Raw genomic sequence first — 21,206 nt, forward strand, 5'->3', positions numbered from 1 at the left:
AGGCCAGCTGCTGTGACGCAGGTGTGGACGTCAGGGTTTTCATCTAAGCAGTGGTGTTGTGGTGAAGGGGGAGAGAGAATTGAAAAGTTGGGATTTTCAGACAGCACCGAATGGACATTGGTCTACCAGGTGGTAATTATGTGACAGTTATGCTGCAGTATTGAGCCCCAAGAAGTCACTTCAAGTGGAGTGGGGTCCCAGCCCCTCAAGTTTCTAAGAGTGTGACAGTTCATCGTTGTTGCAGCTTAAGAGAAAGCAGGTTGGCATGGGCAGGATGGTGCACCCCGAACATGCATGAGGAGCTACGTTAACATGCTTTTGCGCTTGCCTTCATGTCTGATCAGTAGATCCCAAGGTTCTGGCCATGATAGTTCACTGTTCATGTAACTTCACTCCATACTTCAGTTCTGGCAGCACCTTATTCTAAAGCCTTCCCTGACTCCACCTCTCCCTGCCTCCATCCTCAGTTAAGAGTTGTACTTTGATTGCATTTTACTCATTTGCATATATATCAGTGTCCCACTAGACTCTGGTCATCTGGAGGGTTAGGAGGTGCCTTTTTATTTTTATATTCCCTGACACAGTGATCAGCACAGATAGAAGCTCAACAAATACTTCACGTGCATACTTTTAGCTTTCTTCTGCCAACGTATCTAGAAATGGAAATAGGAGCCTTGCTTATATCCCTAGCACCTTGGCCAATGGAGTTACTATCTTCCCTATTATAAGGTTTCACTAAATTTTGACTGAATAAATGTCATTCCGTAGCTCGAGATTGTTGAGCTTTGGGAGTTGATCAGAGTGACTTTTCAATAGCAGGTGCTGTTATAAGCAGAGTCTTGTGTCCCTTGGGCTAATACCCCACTGCTTCACAGAACTATTTATGTTGACTGTTCTTTTGGCAGGAAGCAAGCTACTAAGCATGATGCCAAGCATTGATGGGGCCCAAAAGCTAAAGAGAGGGTGGCGGGGAATGACTGAATGTATGAATGGAGGAACAGGACAGAGAAGAGGGAGAAGGCAACAGACCTTTTGTTCTTTCTCCCACAGAAACACAAGCTATTTCCTGCAGAACCAGCATTAGTTCCCTGCCGTATCAGTGGCCTAGGAAAGCCTAGAGGATGAATGGAGCATTAGACTGGAAGTAATAAGGTTGTGCCTGACTTACCTCAGTATCTGTAGCAGATGTTACAAATGTCATCACACGAAGCTCTGGGATCAGACTGAAAAATAGAAAATTAAGATACCAGATGTGGATGTCTTCCTTTTACCAGCAAGTGCAGCTGACACTGCACTCGTTCGGTGGTGATCTCCACCTCCTTCTCGCTGGGTGGAATCGTGCCATAACTGCTTGCTGCTGAGGTCAGAGGAGGTGACAGCGGCAAAGCAGCACTCATGGGAGAGGCTTTTAAGACAGTTTGCAAATGAAAGTATAATCATTCCTTTCCCCCCGAGGGAGCATACGAAATCTAACCCTCATTAAATATTTAACTGCTCAAAAAAATTTTAGTGTGTTTGTGGGGAAGGTAATTTCTACCAATGAAAAGTCAAGTATTAAACTTTGCAAAGTTAGTGCTGTATTCACATCTTAAATTTGATATGTTCTCTTTGTCCATCCCTTTGAGACCTGTGATCAGAGAGCTCATGATGTCTTTCTGTTAACTGTGGGCTTAATTCATGAAAGACACATGGTATCCCTGCCGGAAATACATGTACTAGGTGTTTTGTAGAGGAAAGTGGTCATTGGAAGAAGAAGAATTTAAACAACAGAAGCAGCTCAAAACTAGATCCTGTAGATTGTATTCAGAAAGCAGAGCACCTTCTTCCATCAGGAACATGTTCAGAGGCTTGGAGCCTGGACAGGTGTGCTGCTCACTCTGCGTGACCCACTGGCCTCTTCTGACACAAAGGCCCACCTCACTCAGTCGACTGGATCCTTGTTAGCTTCACATCCAGAGTCCCCAGTGGAGTGCCTGCCTTGGCCTGAGGCTCAGTATATATGTATTTGCCACCATAGCCCTGATGGTTTCTTCTTCAGTTCATCTTAGACTAAAAATCAAGACTCTCTAGCCCTCAAAGATCCTCCTAGTCTATATTCTTTATTCTGAACTCATTTTATATCTGTCTCACTCCCCAAATTGAGTGTGGGGTGTGGGTGGGTACAACCCAGCATACCCCATATCTCCACTGGGACTCTAAAGATGGGAATTGATTTGGGAGATGATCTTTTCTTTTTATTTTTTATTTTGTAAAGGAAAAGGAAATTCTTATTCCTTTCACTGTGTAAAGGTTTTTAAATAGTTAACTTTAAGCTTTATATACAGAAACAATCCCTGTGACATCAAGTGGTTGAACCCAATAAATAGGAAAGCCTTGGATGTCTTTTAAGTTGTTAAGGACTAAAGTCCAAAAAATAAAAACAGTACTCTCTCCTTTATAGTCATTGTTTTTCTGAAATAATTAAGCAAGTGAAATTGCAATGATTGAGTAATAACTACCATTTTTAAAAATTAGTAACAGCACTTTTGGAGCCTCAGGGACACCAGGCATGTCCTCTTCTATGAGGCCAGTCCCCGCCTCAGGACCCCTTGCATCTCCTGAGGATTTCCCTCATGTACCCCACTCCCCATGCCTCAGCGCAGGCTGTGGATCATGCCTGCATTTTCCTGAGGTTCTCTCCTCCGAGATGTTGACTGTCAAATGTTGACCTCATTCCCTCAAGTGCTGTCACTCCAAACAGCAGCTTGACCCACTGCCTTAAGGATTTCATTGTCAAGGGGAAGGGTGAGTTCTCTCATGAAGAATGTTAATCACCCCATATGTAGCCCATGTGAGGGACATGCAGTGGTTCCTATAGTAACTACCATATTGTTGGAGAAAGGCCGTTTCCCTCTTTCCCAGCTACAGAAGGAGAAATATCTGCCTAGGAATTCTCATTTCCCTCAATGGAAAAGAAAGGTGGGTGGGCAAAGTGAATCTTTAAAATGGAAACTTTGTACTAAGAAGTCTCTGTAATGTGTTACCAACCAAATATACAGAAACATTTTCAAGACTTATTACAGTGATATTTGGTTGCTATTTCACATTTAGAGGACTATGCCATTTTGGTATAGAAAAGGGTAAACGTTTTCAAAAGTCATATGAATACTATTTAATTCTCAAGAAGATGAGAAGTGCATAGTAAACACTCCTTCGACTAAACAGATAAATTGAACATTGTATCTTTTCCTCTTAGCTCTTAATAGTTGAAGCAATACAAATATACTTCTTTGAGGAAAACAGACATGGTTTCTTTTTATCAAAAGCAGTTCATTTATAATTATTAAAACTTGCACAGTCTTTCTTTTCCCTAATGCAGCCAACCCATACTGAAATTGTGAAAGACATTTAAATATGCACTGCATCAAACAATTTTGGATCATCGTAAGACCTCTTAAAGTTTCAATTGCATTATTGGATTAAATATTCTTTTTTGTCTAAATTGGTGGTATAACATGTTGGTAGGTTCTGAGATATTAATTCCGAAGATAGGGGTTTTTTTGGTTGTTTTTAAAAATCCCCTAAATATTAATTTAAAAATAAACCCAAAGTGTACTACTCCTCAATACATGAGTTTTTTTCTTATATTTATTTGTTACCAGATAGGTAATTAATCACGTGCCTAATTAGCAATGCTTGTCCCTATTTCTTTTCCACATTCTTCAGTTATTCTATATTCTAATAGTAGAAACTAATCATGACAAAAGTACACTGAAAAATCACTGTTACTGTTTTCATATATATCTACAGTGCATTGCAAAGCACATACACCGCTTTCAACAACAAAGTTTCAGTTGTCATGTTGCTCTATGTGTTAAGCTGGTGCCCAGTGCGATTTTGGTCTCTTCCCCAAACCTGAAAATCTCCTGGTGTCTAAGGCATGCACAATTCCTGAGGAGTTTCGTGTTGAAGGAATACAATTTGTGAACATAGACCTCATTGAAGGCAGAGTGGTGAGGGCCAGTTTCAGAATAAAGACTTAGCCTATATTATATTCAAACTGAGATATTTTAATTTTGATCAGGAAACAGATACACACATTAATACATACCTCATGAACTTCTGGGGCTCCTGGGAAAACCCTCCCCAGCTTCTTTGGCCCTACAGTGAAGAAGGCTAATTGAGATTCTTCAAGGGAAATTCCTTTCCTTTTCTTCTATAACCATGGAAAGACTCATTAAGCATTCTATATTCCATTCTTTCTCAGCCCCTGACTTTGCTTAGCCAAAGCCCAGGGAGTAAATGTCTGGGGATTCCATTAAGCACACCCTTGAGTGTTCCCTTCCCCCAGGCACCGCTTGGGAACAGATCCTTGCCTGTTGGATGGAGGATTCAGAGGGCAGCTATCAGGGGTGACTGGGCATGAAGTCTAGCTTTGTGCCAGGTGTTCCCGGCAACTACCTGTCAAACTTGAAAACTACATTTGCCCATGATGCTGTACTGCCCTCCACCTTATGGGGGGGGATAAGAAAGTGTCTCTGAAATGGTCTTTCTTATCCACCAATGACTGTGTTGGCTTAATAAAACAATCCATTGGAAACCCTGCCTCACAGCGTTACTCTCCTCTTTACTTCAGACTGCCTTCTTCAAGTGATTTCTCCAATGGCAACCCCCTCTGTGGCTCTCTGCCTGTGGTTCACCTTCCCATTGTGAACAATGCTGGTGAGGAGCTGGGCTTATGAAGGGAAAGGGCAGCTCAGGACACAAGGCAAACAGGGCTCATGACTTTTCCCCTTTCATTATGTGTGTCCACCGAACTGTCCTGCTTCTGTTTTGTAATGGGTTCTTCCATGGCAAGCTGACCTTTCGGCTGAATAGGTCAAACTCCCACTGAGTGCTAATCCTCAGCCCTCCTCACGTGAGTGCCTCCCTGGAGGTGAGGAGCACTGGTTAGGAAAATGACTGCGAGGGTCTCGTGTGCTCCCCAAGGAAGGGCTGCCTCTCACTGCACTGAATTAATGCTCATAGACCACCGTGGGGGCTTATGCGAAGAGTCTCGATTAGAACATTCCTGCTGACATTGTGGAGGGGCAAAACTAAGTTTTCAGATGCATGTTTCAGACTGTGTTTCCCCGTGTATCTTCTCCTTTTTAATGTCAGAAGGGCCAAGTGCACAGTCCTAGTGATTCATCGGATCATTTTGGATATCTGAGACACTCAGAATTTTCCTAGCTGATTTTTGAAAAAAATTACTAAACCCTTCTCTATATATTTATCTTCCATTTAAAGTCTCTTAAAACTCTAGGTGTTTTATTTTTAACCCTTGTACAACTTGAAATGGTAGCATTATGATGTTTGTCGATAATTCTATACTGGGCCCAGTTTTATTTTAAATATCATAAAATTTTCTTTTGGACTGTTAGGTTTTATAACACTAGTTACCTTACAGTAGCTAGAAATTTTCAACATCAAGTAGGTACTAAGGTTGAATTGAATTTGAATTTGAAGTTGAATTCCTATGGCTTGGGCTTGCTTTCTTATACTAGTCTGTATAAGCTGTTCAACTCCTACAGCTCTTACGTCTCACTCTCAGTGAGCTGGTAACATAATCTTCACAGACAAGTGGTTGCACATTCCATTGATTTAGCAATGCCCCGTGTGTGTGTGTGTGTGTGTGTGTGTGTGTGTGTGTGTTTGTATAAATGTTAATTTTGTTAGTGTTCTTTAAATTTCAGGAAATAGTCTTTTAGTTGAACAAACAAGCAAATGAAATATGTCAGTAGATCAGAGGAAACAGTGGCCTATTCCACAATAATAATTGTACAGTATGGCTGGGCTACCAGATGGTTTTAGAAACTGTCAATTTTCTAAAATACAGAAATCTGAGAGAGCTTCATAAACAATGTATTAATTTTCTGAGGATGACAGACCCTGTTAAGGAAATGCTCCTTTAGGTTTTTTTTTTTTTTTTACATCATTAATGATACTCTATAAACATAATGAGATTAACATGGAGAAACAAAATACCTGTGTGTGCAGTATTCTTTAGTTGTCAGATTATTGTCTCAGTTCTCAAAATGCCAGATGCAACAGGATAAGTACAAGATAAGAAGTACATATTTAACATCTATTCAGTTAGCATTAATGCTCCAGTTAAAGCTGGGCTCCTACCAGGGGCATAATGGGCTCCTGTTTAACATATTTATGTTGGTTGTAAAATTAGGAACTGTCATTACAGCCCACATCACCTGCATAAGTGCAAAACATATAAATCAAGAGAAGTTCCAGTGCCATAAAAATGCCATTGAATAGAATAGCATGAAACTACTTGCAAGATACTGGTATATTATGCTAGTGTGTATGGGGGTGCATACTCAGATTTCTAGGGGTTTTGGAGAACAAAGAATAAGTATACAGATAGAACTCATGGAGTAGAGAAACAGAAGGAAAAGAAAGGCCATCAGTAGCCAGACTTGAATAAACACCCACATGCTCCGCTAAAGACAACAGTCTCTATGCTCCCAGAAGGCATTTGAGCAGCTTTACATTGTTACTGGAGCTTGCATCTTGGGCCGCCTAAGTAAGTAAACTTATCTGTGATGTTTTAGGGTCCCTTATAATGTAGTGGCTATTATTCCCTTGGCCCCCTCGAAATCCAGTTCTTTGTAGAATGGTTTATGTTATCTAAAATTAGTCTTTTGTTTTGGCTTTTTTTGGTGAGGTACAGTGGTTTATTTTGAACTTCGTAATTGGAGGCCCTGAAGTTCCCCCCCACTCCCTCCCCCAAATTATGAACTATTAATAAGGAGCTTTCTGAATCCTAATTACTGCCTCAAAAACAGAGTGGACACTTGAGAAGTTTTTCAGCTCCCCCCCCACCTCCCAAAAGCCACCCACCCCCATAATCTCACACACACACACACAAAAAAGGCTGCAGATTTTATTCATGTGGGATCATTCACACCAAGCTACCATAATGTGCAATTAACACTCTAGAAACTGAAAACAGTATTCAGCAAGACAGCTGCATTATCAAAAATGCCAAAGGAGTTTTGAAGGGAGTAATGTGCATGTTAGAATAGGAAATTAATCAGAAATGTGCACACCCACATACACACACAGTAGTATGGTCTTAAGTCTATCTGAATATTTAAGCTGTAAAAACTCTGTCTATATTTATAATAAAGATTAATCTCAGCATAGTAAACTGATTTTTCTGTTTTAAGATTTTTAGTTGTGTGTTTTGCTTCTGAAGCAGATGAGGAGGCTGTAGTAGAGATCTCTAAGATCCCTACCAGCTGGAATATTCTTTTGATAATAATCACTCTTCAATTATATTTTATAAATTTTCCCATTGAAAAAAAATGCCTCTGTTATTTTTCTCTTGTCAGTAATAATACTATTTAACACACATCCATTTTCACAGTGCCTTGCAGACATTGCAGACACAAACTAACAATTGCAGGGGCAAACTCCCTACTTTGCATAGCACAATAATCACAAGTGTGTTTATATTATAATCACTACTAAGCTATGGATTTAACTGACCAACTTAGTAACTGAAATGTGACAGAATTATCCCAGCAGCGTTTCACTCAAATTTCTTGTTGACTAGCTGAGTGTTTCTAGAAGTAAGAAAGTAGGGGATTTTGATTTTATTTTCAATTAGTAGTATCTGGGCTTGAGAGAGTAGAAGTTTTCAATAAAATTTTCAAGAAAAGCAGGAAGATATGGGGAATTGTTAGAAACATAGAAAGCATCTGAATATTTTGTTTCATAAATCAGTGTAAAGTAAATGGATTTTTATGATGTCCTGACTTCTGATTTCTGTACATCACTTCCCTTTGTTGTCTATAAATTTGTTTTGACCACGACGCATCTCTGGAGTCTCTCTGAATCTGCTGTGATTCAGGATGCTACTTGATTTGTGAATCGTCCATTGCTCAGCTAAACTCATTAAATTAAAAGGAAGGAAAAGAAAAACATAGCCAGAAGAACAGATTTAAAACAAATTGGAACCCCACATAAAAATAAATAAATAAATAAATAAAATAAAATAAATTATAAAGAGATGACGCTCACTCCTGGATTCCACAGATATTCTGCATTAAATCCACTTTTGTTAAGGATTATGAGGACTCCTTGAAGGGCAGGTACCTGCAGGCAAAAGCATGTGAAGCATGCCTGGAAGAGAAGGATTGACTCTAAGTGAGAGAACAGGAGTGTCCAGGAGCTCCAGATAAGAAAGAGTCACTGACCTAGTGAGTCACATGCTGGCCAAGGATCTGTCTGGGCTTCTTGTCAGTCCTATAGGAATAGTTAGTTACACATGAATATGCAGTAAACGTGAAATCCAGCCATCTCAGGATGCTTAACACTAGTACAAATGATCAGTAATGAGAATGTCTTAACCCATATGTTGTGCTGATTAAATTGTGATGAAATTATTACATTAGAAAATACAAAAGGTTTCCTGTTTGCTTTTTTCTAGCCTAGAACATATAAGAAGTTTACTTTTTTCTGGGGTGGGGTTGGGGGGAGATAAGGCAGTATGCAGATGCTTAAAAAAAAACAAAAACGTTAATTTTAAGAAAAACAGTGTACTAATTTATTTTAAAGGAGCCTCAGCATTCATATGTTTTTATTCCATTATAGGGAAAACAATCTAGAAGGAAAATTTTTAAAGTGTGGATGTGGTTTTTTTGATGTTTCTAGAAGTCTATATTCTTCTAGGTTAAAAATTCAACCTAGGCTATGCTTATGCTTAGACAACTCAGAACTAAAATTAATACCGGGTGGTGGGTCAGAGCTCATTGTTATGCTAAATAGCCTGTGATGCCATTGAAAAGAAACTAAGCTGAAGGTGTGAATCACAGCTCCAACTTAATTGTTCTGTTTTCTTTCTTTCTTTCTTTTTCTTTTAAGTTATAGGTGCACAGCGAAGGAGAAGCCCCAGTGCACTAGCCATTGAAGTATTTGAAGCACATTTGGGAAGTCACATTTTGCAGGTACCTTTAAAACAAAAAGAAGCTTGCTTATATTTTACTAAGAAAAAGCCCTATGTTTAGTCTTTTTTAAACTCAATTTTTAAAAATATGTCAGTTGTATATTTGACTGTTGTTTTATCTTGGAATTCCAACATTCTTATGAGTTTATTTTTTTTCTTTTTAGAAAGCCATCCTTTGAGAGAATATTAATGAGAAAGGGAGGGCAAGTATTATTTGTGCTGAAATAATTCAGATGATTTGCTCTATTTAGTTGATGCGGAATGTTTAGTAACTGGCTGTTCCCAGAGTGGTTGTGTGCGCGCTGTATTTGTAAGCGGATCTATGTGTGTCTCTTTGGAGCTATATATTGTTTTTGGAAGAGCAAAGTTTTGTTGTGAAAGTACTGTGACAGTTTTTTGTGTTGCCAAATTTCATTTTTGCTTGAGTTTGTATCTGTGACTGCTTCAAATCTTAATGTTTGCCTCCCCAAATTAGAAAATTTATCAGGGTAAAATATAGTATATTTCAAAATGGTAGTAAAAGGAGACAGATAATTGATTTTGCCAATGAACTTCATGGCAAATAAATGTTAAAGGTCACTAGGATGAAAATGTAGTTCCTTAGCCCTAGAGAAAATTCATTGCACACTCCGCGTCTCACTTATTCAAAACTTTTTTTTGTTAAGACTTTGCCATCGATTCAACATATCTGTCTTCAACTGTAGATAATTGTGCCACATTGGTCCTGCTCCCAGGACAGATGTTTCATGGCCATTTTTAAAAAAATCTGTGGAAGATACACCTTTTTACATAGAATTGAAGAAGCAGATAAGTTTGGAATATTTAGACTGCTGACTGTATTTGGAAAAAGTAGCTATGTTTTTCTGAGATAAACTTTGGAGTAAAATAAAAGTATACTCGAGACCCCTGTTCATTCAGAGTTTATAAAGATGGCCTTTATGGAGCTTTCCTTTTCTAGGTCGTCAAAAGTAATACTAAATCTATCATATTATTCGCTTAAGTATGTGCATTAGGAAACTATTATGAGATTCTGTGTAAAAAAGAAAATCACTCATAGTCAAATCCTGGTGGTTCTCCAAAGCAGTATCGTTACTGGCAGTTTCAGAATCACCTAACACTTGTTCATAGTATGCATTCTAGGGCCTCAACCCAGACCTACTAAATGAGTTCATAGGGTAAAGTCCAGGAATTTGTGTTTTTTAACGATCTTCTGAGATAATGTTGATGTTCCGTCAGGTCTGAGATAGCACATTTCACGTTTGCAAGTTTAAAGCCCTGAGAAGTCTTAGTTACTTTACATATTTGTGTATTCTTAGTTCTCATTTTTGCATTAATATCTGTTAATATCTCATATAACTGATGTTTCTTAAAATACATCTTGGGAGTTGTTATTGTATTGTGTACATAAAATTTTGAATTACCTTTGCTGTAACCTAGGATTAGTTTCAAGGATACAGAAAGGATCATATTTCTTTCTAGATCTTCAAATTTTTATTTCCTTTTTTCCTATATATACTGTGTTCAGAATCTTTATTATAGGTTTTGTATGGGCCATGACATATAAATTGTTAGACTCTGATGTGATTCAGGGCTCTTTCTGTTTCTATTCTGAAGCAGTCAGAAATTGTTACCTAAGGCTTAGTCAATGAAAGAAATGATTCAAAGACAAGTCCTAGACTATTGTCTTCTTAATTCTTTCTGGAAATCATGATTCCAAAGGCCTATGAGGAAAGTGTCTTAGTAATTGCAAGAATTTAAAACTGACACAAACTTACGAGTTTGAATCAAGCACAAACTCAGTATAAAAATATAATGTAAAATGAGTCTCCCAAATGCTAAATCCATGTTAAACTTCATTGAGAGAATACAGGATCTAGAATGGGGCTGCAAGCTCATTCCCATTTTGGGTGGGTCACATTCAGACACAATACAATGGTGGTATCAGCCGTCACACCAACCTAGGCAGCTGGATGCCATTTGGAGTAGAAGAACCAGACTGTGAGTAAACTAGAAATCATATTACCTGAAGAGTGGCAAAAAGCCTGAGAAAATTTAGTCCGGAAAACATGACTTAAAAGGGGTATCATTGCCCTCTCTGTTTATTTGAAGGCCCATTAAAAAAATAAAGAAATAGGATTAGATATATTCTGTATGGCTTCAGAGTATGGGAAAAAAGATAAATGGATGAAAATTTAAAATGTTTAAATTATGTCCATACAGGAAAACTCCTAAATAGGGCTGGTTACATTTGGAATATGTTTGAAGCTGTAAGCTTTGAGGAGAAATATAGATGGCTTGATAAAGATGCTTTCAAGAAAGGCATCTGAGCATGGTTGCACTATGTAATCTTACAATTGCCATAGAAACTAGAACTTTTTGTATGATTTGGTTTTAGCACTAACGGTTATGGAGTGGAAGAACTACTATACAATACTCTAAATTAAGTACTCAAATTGTAGGCAAGAAGGGGTTGGGAAGTAGTAGTAACAAGAGGAGCCTCCCTTAAGCTATCTTATTAGGTGTTTTGCCTAACTAGCAGGGAAACCTTTGAACCCATATGCCCATGTCTGCACCATGTTCAACAGTGTCTCAATGTTCAGTAAGGATGAGATGGCTTCTACATTTTGTTTCAGAAGGATCCATGGTAGAATCTGGTTGATTCCTAATGGCTAGAATGAATTCTTTCCTCTCTTTCCTCCTTCTTACTCTTCCTTCACTTGCAAATAGTTAATAAAAACCGGTGTGGTTAACGAAGTGCAGCCATGGTCTCTAATCTGACAATTTATAGTCATTTAACACTCCCCTTATCCCCAACAAGTTTCAGATACTTTGTAAGAACACGGAAGTCACTGTATGTGGCTGCTGTCTTTAAATAGCTTACAGTCTTTCAGGGAAAGAGGAGCCAGGAGGTTGTGTAAAGTGAGAAACATCACACAGGTCAAGTACCATGGGACCACAAAAGAACAAGGCTCTGAATTTACCATACAGCACCAAAGAAGACTTTCCAAAGTTGTTGATGGATGAATAGGAGTTTATTAGGCAAAGAAAATGGAAGAATATTCCAACCAAAGGGTACATCAAACACAAAAGCGTGTAAACAACTAATGATAAATCTTACTTGGGGGCTGTTTAGACGTTAGATATAATGGCTGCTTCACATATGCAGTGGGGACATAAGAGATGAAGGTAGAGAGATTATAGGAGCCATATTACCAGGAAGTGTGGACTTGATTCTCCGTGAAGAGTCCATGGAGAGGACTTTTATGCAGGAGTGACAAGAGAATGATTTGGTTTATTTCTGGAGTTATTATCAAAATACAATGTCCATGAAGTCTGAGTTATAAGATACTGATATAAAGAGATCATTTAGGAAATTTCTTAACAGAGTTCAGGAAAATGAAGATCTTTTCCAAGATAGAGCTCTGTAAATGGAGAGGCAGCTGTGGAATTGAGATAGAATCATTATCACATGGTCAATCATTAGAAGTGAAAGGCTAGAGAATGACAGGATTTAATTATCACCACAACTTTTCTAGTTTGGCTACTAGCTGTCTGATTTTACTACCTGAGAGAAGTCAAAAGGGATGGTATCTTACATAGCCAAGCTGATGTGAGGTAAGCACTTAGCAACATAGGTCCTATTTCTGCAGAGAGTCCTCAGGCTAGGTCTGGAATTAGCGATCACTGGTGTATAGGTAAATGATAAGTTCGAATTAAGAATGGGTTACAGACCTATGGAAATTATGTGGAGCAAAGAGAGGGTTAAGGAGAGCCCTCCTTGGGTATGTCATCACTTAAGAGGCGAGTAAACATGAGAAAGGAATGGACAGAAAGAAACAGCAAGTCGCAGGATTTGATTTTGGTAAAGGAAGGAATATTAATAATGTCAAGGTAGCAGAGAATAAATCCTTAGTAGGGCAAATACTGAAGAGATGTTATAGGTTTTGTTGATTGGAGGTTGCCATACAGATTAAGTGTAGAAAACAGACCTAAAAAGTGATAGGAGGTAAAGGAGAAGAATCTGAGTGTTCGTGGTAAAGGAAGGGTGGGAAATGAGAAGTTAGCATCAAGAGAAATTTGTGTTTTTCATACAGTGATAGTATGTTTATATGTCTGAGATTTATGGGGTCAAGCATTTTGTGCATATTGGAAAACAGCTGAAAATTAACTCTATTGGCCAATTATATGCTCTTTAGCAATCTCCTTTTAAAAATCAATATCTTATGGTCATATCTGTGTTAAGTAAGGATTGGTTTTCATTATTACTAATGGCTAAATGCCATTCCACACTATGGATGCATCATAAGTTATTAAACTATTTTCCTGCTATTATTTGGATTACATCTAAAAATTTGCATTTCTAATGGAAATACCAATGCGTGTGTGTATGTGTGTAAATGAAAAGAGAAGATAAAATATTGAAAACATAATTTTCTGTATATAAAAAAAGCCTAGTCTGGATGGATTTCAGCTTAAATATAGTAAATTTTTACTATGTACTAAGTTTCAGGTACTACGCTAAGTTCTCTTCTTATATAATCCTTGAGTACACACAATATAGACCTATGAGATAGGTGCTATGATTATATACATCTTAAAATTGAGTAAACTGCGATTTTAAAAACTTGAGTAACTCAAGCTCACATGTTAGATAACAGAGTTGAATTTGAACACAGGATGGTAACACTCGGGTTATAATACTTTCCAAGAAATGATAGGGGCATTTTAAAAGACAGTGGTAATAAGAGGAAAGAATTAAGACACTTATAGTTGGAGTAAACAGACTTCAGTAGCTAACTGAATTTGGAAACTAGAGGTCAGTTTCAAATACCATTGTGGAGTTCCGAAAATGCCTGTGGCTTCAGTGCTACCTGTGCCCCAGTGATGTTCCATGGAAGTGCATACTAGGTGCCCCTTGGTGTAGAGGATTTGAGAGTAAGGAGTAAGACGGACTTCTTAATTTTTGGCGTACCCATTCTCTGAATATATATGTAATGTGTCTCTGCTCTGCATATCTAATTAGCCATATATTTTCATAGGAAAAAGAAAGTTTGGTGGGATCTCTTAAAATTTGACTACTTTTTCACTGAAAGGGAGAAAAAAATAAACTTAATGGTGATTCTATCAATGTAAAGTCATTTATTGCAAAGCCAATTTTCAATATCAGTGTGTGTAGGCAGGGCCAAGGCCCAGGCTGCGTATTATGAAACTTTGGGGCCTCCATTTACAAAGCAGTCTGACCTCTGGCTGTGATCAACGTTATAGTCTCAGTGAACCTATAGCTATTTCAGGAGTGAATCTTAGGACAGCAGCATCTTCTCCAGTAGAGTTGAGGGTTGAAGGGATATCAGCTTTACAACAACAGGGCTGTGAATCAAGGCCCTACTGGCTCTGAATCAAGGCATTATATAGGTCACTAAATTCTTCTTTGATTTTTATAAATTAGATGAAGAATGAGAAGTCAAGGGGTAAAGGCTGGAATTTGTGATTTTGTGGCAGGCTCAGTAAAAATCCAAGAACTTGAGGAGATTATTACGTAGGATCCTTCCTCGCAAGTACATGTGATTAAGCACAAATGTGGTTCCTGCTTGAAAAGTTATCTTAGGGCAATGCATTGTTCCCACTTCGTGACATTTTTAATGTGAAAAAGTATGCGTGGTATTTATTTTTACTTTTCCAATGTAAGGACCAGATAGAATATTTGTATTTTATCTTTTTGAAGTTTAAAAAACAGAAACTGGTAGCAAATACTATCTTCATAAGCCATAAAATTAACTGCTGGACTGACTTTTCCTTAGGTGCCAGATTTATGAATGGAATGCTTTAATTATTTGTCTCCCTTCAGCAGAAAGTTTTAAGTTTTTTTTCATTCCATAAATAATGCTTTTGTAATTGTCATATACAATTAGGTTATATACAATGCAGTATTCTTTTTGCAAACTTCATAATAATAATGCTGCTTTACTCACCTCACAGGTGTTCAACAGGTTAAACCAAGTACATGGACATTTTTAAGGTTTATGTTTGTATTCATTGTCAGCATATTATTTTTAACTATATACATATTACTTTGTAAAATATATGTCATTACTAAGAACTATGATGTATTTACAAAGTAATTGAAAGATAGTCTTTATTCATAACTTGTTTTGGATTATAAAAGTAAGTTTGTGAGTTGGATAAATATAATGAGTACTAACATGTTTGTACATAACTAAGAGAGAAATGCATTTATTATTTAAACTAAGTATTGAGAGAATAAAAACAGCGTTCTGTAAGAAATTCCCTAAGGTAATGGTGGAAATATGGAATCCATATGTCAGTTTCATGCTTGGCCCTATTAGGTAAACACTCATATCTATGTCATTGACCTCACATTATTTTTGGCCATAAAGGAATTTTTGTATTGTTTTTAGAACATTCAAACCCCAACCTGAAAAAGAATTCCATGGGCATACTCTCTGAGGGGACTGAGAAAGAACCTCCAAGAACATTCTAAGATTATGACCCCTGAGGATCTCTGACCGGGGGTGGATCAGAAAAGGTTAGGTAGGATGGTTGCTTGATTGCCTGGTCTTCCTCAACGTAAGTGGGGAAATGATTGTTTTTTTGCAAGAATTGTTTATGAGTAAAATAACCCTTGTGTACAGGACACAAATATGGCCTGTGGTAATGACTTTAGCAGAACAGTTTCATTAAAGCAGGCGTCCCCAGACTTTTTACACAGGGGGCCAGTTCACTGTCCCTCAGACCGTTGGAGGGCTGCCACATACTGTGCTCCTCTCACTGACCACCAATGAAAGAGGTGCCCCTTCCTGAAGTGCGGCAGGGGGCCGGATAAATGGCCTCAGGGGGCCGCATGCGGCCCGCGGGCCGTAGTTTGGGGATGCCTGCATTAAAATATGTATTTGCTAAAAATGATGGAGAAGAAGGGAACTCAAATGTAGTGATTTTCTATTTGTTAGTCAAAGTAATAAAAGATTCGTGTGGATGAGATGGATAATATTATCAACCTCAGTGAGCTGTCAGATTTCGTTTATGTAGTTTTTCATTCCTTGAACACTTTTAACCATGGAATACAGGGTACAGTTATGCCTCAAATAAAAGAAGAATCTGTGTTTTACAGAGGCTGTTAAGGATCAAATTTAGAAGAAAATCAGGTCAAGATTTACTTTTAAATGTTTACGTTTCTCCTGTTAATCATACTTTGAAGATTGGTAAAGGGCATATCCTAGAATCATGATTAGTTGGTCCGTATAATCTTCTGGTCCTGCAACGTTACTGTTAGACAAATGAGAACATACAGGTTCTATACCAGAAGTTTCAAAAAAAATCAGGTTGATGTAATAAAGAAAACAAAGTGAATAGTATCTTATTTATATTTTTTTATTTTTTAGTATTTCTAGCTACAGTGCCTCTGGTCTCTGAGACTCAGCCAATTGTAGAAGACTGAGTAGAAAATTCTGCTGGGGAAAATATACTGGATTTATAGGCAAAAGGAGCTCTTTATAACAGTGTTGGGGTAGGGGTAGAGAATGCCAAATCTGCAGATAGACATCTTTTTTAATCTCATATTCCAGAAAAAAATGAAAGATTGACTAGTACAGTTCAAACATCTGGGGAAAAAAAAAGTGAAAATACCTAAAACAGCTCCAAAGCTAACAAAGATACAAATTATCATTTATTAAGATGCTGCCTAGCCGAGTCAACATGTCTTTTATATTCGATGGTAGTGTTTTCAAAGGACTTCTGTGAAAGAGTGGTATCTTCAAGTCTGTTTTCTGCTTTATTGATGACTTAAAATTTCACCCTTATTTTATTGAAATGTGTAAATATACATGAAATGATCATCTCTAGGAAGTTACGTCTTCTTATTCTTGATGGCTCTTTTTGCTAAAGTGGTATCCTGCTGGACATCAGTGCTAAATTAAAATAAAATGATTTCAAATAATAGGAGCATTTTGAATTAATTCCTTTAGCTGTGATAGAGGAAGGGGAGAAAGTTGAGTGACCCTGTAGTGTCTCTATGATCCAGAATAGTAAGAAAATGTAAAACTAAATATAGAAAAAGAGAAAGTTAGTGAATATATTTGCATATGCAAATTAGCTTAATTGATACTGCTTGCCTCTACAGGGATTTTTCATTACAAACTGGAGTGCTACATTGTTCAGCTCATATTGAGTAATTTAGTAACTAATGAGACCAGTTTGCACTAATTTGCATATGATAAATGAGCTTAATTGCAGTAAATAACTTGGAGGCATAATTACTTAATTTTCCTGTGTTGCACGGCTTTTAAGTTCACGTATGAACAACTCAAGATAATTTTGCATATTTAAATTAGTTGCTTTTAAATTTTCTTGAACAAAAAAAAGGAACACACCTTATCAATTGAGCTATAAAACAATCAAAAGTAGGGATTGCAGTATTTTTATTTAAAAAGAAAGAATGGAAAAGAAAACTAGAAATTTCTTAAGCCTGTTGTTCGCCACTCCTGTGTCCTCACCTCAAATAAGATATCAGCACTGACATTTAGGAATATGTTTTTAAAGTTGAATATTAATTCCCAATTTCTGTTAGTAAATTGCCTGGGTTTAAACCAAAATACGTGTATGAATGAATTATAAGTTTTGGAATAGGGTTTATAAAAGAGATGTGACATGTCCATTATCTAATTTAGCAAACAAATACCAGTGTAATCAGTTGAGTCTACCGGCAATGTGCATTTCATCTAAGTAAGCATCACTCTGACCCTGGTGTTCATTTCCTATCTAGATTAATGTTTCATATGGAATTGGTTTTACTGGAGAATCTTACTGTGGTTTGCTAAGAATTATCTCATTGGTCTTCTAATTATCTCAAGAATGCATGTTTTATCAAAATCTCCATTCTCAAAATGGACACATTGGAGCACAAAGAGGTTGATTGGAAGCCATTATTTTCCTATACTGTACTGCCCTAGGATGTTAATCCTAAAGGGCAAAAGTATGATTTCTTATTCAAAATTAACTTATTAGGCCATATAAAAATCATATTCATATCCTAAGAAAATATTGTATAGTTGTGAAAAAAAGTTTAAAACCTATTGTTTAAACAATTATTGCTGCTTTAGCTCATTATATATAAAAACGAATGGGCACGTTAGAGCTATTTCTTTGTCACAGTCTGAAAACCTAGCTCGTCAAACTTTTCTCTGAAAAGCTAAAAATTATACTAAATTCAGTAGATGCTTTTTTTTCCAGAGGTGAGCCAGAACAAGTACTAATATTCAAAGTGTAAAATTTGAGTCCTTCATTTAATAGGTTCTCCGGAAATACCTGGTGAATAAAAGAATGAACAAAGAAATCCTACCAGGCAAGAATACGGTTAACCTCATAACCAGGGTCTTGTCTCAGCTCTGTGTTAGAAGCTCAGTTGGTATCCACATCTCCATACATGGGAGAGTATATGGCAGATTCATTAAGTGCATGGATTTTGACATTCAGTCAACTTGAGATTATCACCCAACTTGCTCATTTATTAACCGTGTGTACCTACAGTGGTCTCTTGCCCCTGCTAAGCCTTTGTTTTTAAATCTTTAAAACAGAGAAAATAGTAAGGAAGTTACCCTGGCAGGCCTATTGTAAGGGTTGAACAAGACAGCGTTGTTGAAAGTGCTTGGCACAGAACTTGACATGGAGAATGCATTCGAGAAACATCTGCTAGTATTTCTGTCTGTGCCTTGGGTAGTCCGGAATAATGTGCAGGTTTTGAAGAAAAATCCTGATGTTTATCAGAAGCGTAGTTACTGCAGGAACATAAGAACATTATCAATAAAATTCTCTAAGGTTCAAGCCAAGTGTGGCGGCTCACGCCTGTAATCCCAGCACTTTGGTAGGCAGAAATGGGCAGATCATAAGGTCAAGAGATGGAGACTATTCTGACCATTATGGTGAAACCCCCATCTCTACTAAAAATACAAAAAAATAACTGGGCATGGTGGCACGCACCTGTAGTCCCAGCTACTTGGGTTGGTGAGGCAGGAGAATCACTTCAACCTGGGGGGTAGAGGTTGCAGTGAGGCAAGATGGCACCACTGTACTGCAGCCTGGGTGCCAGAGCAAGACTCCATCTTAAAAAAAAAAAAAAAGAAAAACGAATTCTCTCAGGTTCAAGGCAGGACAGGTATTTTTTATTGAACATGACATAAATTGACATTAATGTACCTATTTGATAGTTCAGAGTAAAAAATTTGGTGGTAACAGTGTATTTTTACCATGAGATGAAAATCCTTCTCTTAAAAACCAAAGACATTGTCATAATACTCTCATTGGCAACTTAGAAGATTCTAACTGAGAAAGAGAATTTTTATAAAGGGACCCCAGAATCAAAGTCTCCTTTGGACTAGAGTGTAGCATGCCATTACTCTCTTTATCGTACTACATCACCTCAACTTGCTCAGAAAAAAATGGGAATAAACACCCAATCAGAAATACAGAAGAGCTAGAAGGTAGAACCAGCCATCAACCATTGCTGTGAATTATGCCAGTGGAACAGTTTAATGCAGGGATGCTTCTCCTTGTGTGTAGTGCACAAAATCCATCATCTGCCCGGCCAAAAAGTGCACCGTTCCATGGATCAGAAGGGGAGAACTTCTCAGAAGGATGTTCATAGAAATGTCTCTGTGTGGCAGATACATATCACTGGGGTTTTTTATGTACCTTGCTAGCTTTGATTTGCAGAATAAACTCATGTCATCATTCACTGAGAACGAGTGAGACGTGTGAGGAGAGGAAGCAGTTTGAGATAACTCATTTCGGAGGAAAGCCATGGTATATGGCCGCTTGACTGAAGGTAGTGCGATAGTAAATGGGGACTTTATGATTGGAAAGTGAATTGCCTCAAGTGGCCAGGATCTAGAAAAGTGAAACGATAATCTGAAAATACTAAGCTTCAGTTCGGTAAATGTTTGCTCAGTGCCTGATTTGCATCAGGGACTGCAGAAAATACTGAGATACAATGAGTGATGGTTTTACCTCAGAAGAGCCATAAGAAAACAGACCAACATGGTTCCATGTAACATGAAATAGTGGCTTTTGGATCACTTATTGCTGCATTTGAATCTCTGCACTTTGTTATGGGACTTGGGCAATTTATTGGACTATCTAAGCCTCAGTTTTCTCAACACCAAATAGAGATGGAAGTAATTCTTCCCTTACACAGTGGTGTTAGAATTAGATGAGATACTACTACACATAGGTGTCTGGTTTAGGTGAGATACTATTCACAGTATTAGCTGAGATGCTACACAGACAGCTCAGTGAGCACTCAAGAAAAGTTGCCCGTCACAGATGCTGAACCCTAGAAGCAAAAGGAGGGAATCAGATCATCCAGCATGGAGCAAGTCACTTCCTATGATCATACACACACAGTTCACCTCCTTCACTAATCATACCCACACACATATTCCTCCTTTTAAGGTTGGTGTTCCCTGAGGTCAAGAGTTTGAGACCAGCCTGACCAACGTGGCAAAACCCCGTCTCTACTAAAAAATATAAAAATTAGCTGGATGTGGTGGTGCACACCTGTAATCCCAGCTACTCGGGAGGCTGAGGTAGAAGAATCGCTTCAACCCAGGAGGCAGAGATTGCAGTGAGCTGAGATCACACCACTGCTCTCCAGCCTGGGAGACAGAGTGAAACTCCACTTCAAAAAAAAAAGAATAGATTGGCGTTTATGTGGAACTCCCTGTGGGAATAGTTGGAGGGTCCTCACTTCACAATGACTCATGCGTTCTCTTAGCAAGGTCACAAATGGGAGAGGAAAAAACCCAGCGATTTCATTATGACCAGGCAGAATTTATTTGGGGCATGCTGATATAAAGATTGTTTGCAAGGTATGGGAACGTATCGGCAATTCTTTCTCAGGCACTAAGAATGGCCAAATTATCTGGCTATTAATGTGGAACAGAAAGACAATTATACTACATGTTGAGCATCTCTAATCTGAAAATCCAAAATCTGAAATGCTCCAAAGGCTGAATCTTTTTAAGCACTGACATGAACACAGTGGAAAATTCCACACTTGACCTCATGTAACCATGTAATGGGACATGGTCAAAATAAAGTCAAAACTTTGTGTGTACACAATTATTAAAAACTGTATAAAATTATCCTTAGGCTGTAAGTATACGGTATATGTGAGACATAAATGAATTTTGTGTTTAGACTTGGGTCTCGT

General features: G+C 37.8%; 1 protein-coding gene across 14 annotated transcripts in view; it reads left to right on the top strand.

Moving 5' to 3' along the window:
* Positions 1–21,206, top strand: part of NPAS3 (neuronal PAS domain protein 3) — an 856,499-nt gene that overhangs the window by 405,319 nt on the left and 429,974 nt on the right. For 10 of the 14 annotated variants that reach the window (XM_074393339.1, XM_074393341.1, XM_074393344.1 and 7 more), the window contains one exon: positions 8,905–8,987. In XM_074393339.1, coding sequence (XP_074249440.1) covers positions 8,905–8,987 — 83 coding nt within the window. The remainder of the gene's footprint in view (positions 1–8,904; positions 8,988–21,206) is intronic. The other 4 variants (XM_074393340.1, XM_039469323.2, XM_074393347.1 and 1 more) reach the window with 1 other exon arrangement.

This window comes from Saimiri boliviensis, chromosome 2 (genome assembly GCF_048565385.1).
Source record: "Saimiri boliviensis isolate mSaiBol1 chromosome 2, mSaiBol1.pri, whole genome shotgun sequence".
Classification (NCBI taxonomy): domain Eukaryota; kingdom Metazoa; phylum Chordata; class Mammalia; order Primates; family Cebidae; genus Saimiri; species Saimiri boliviensis.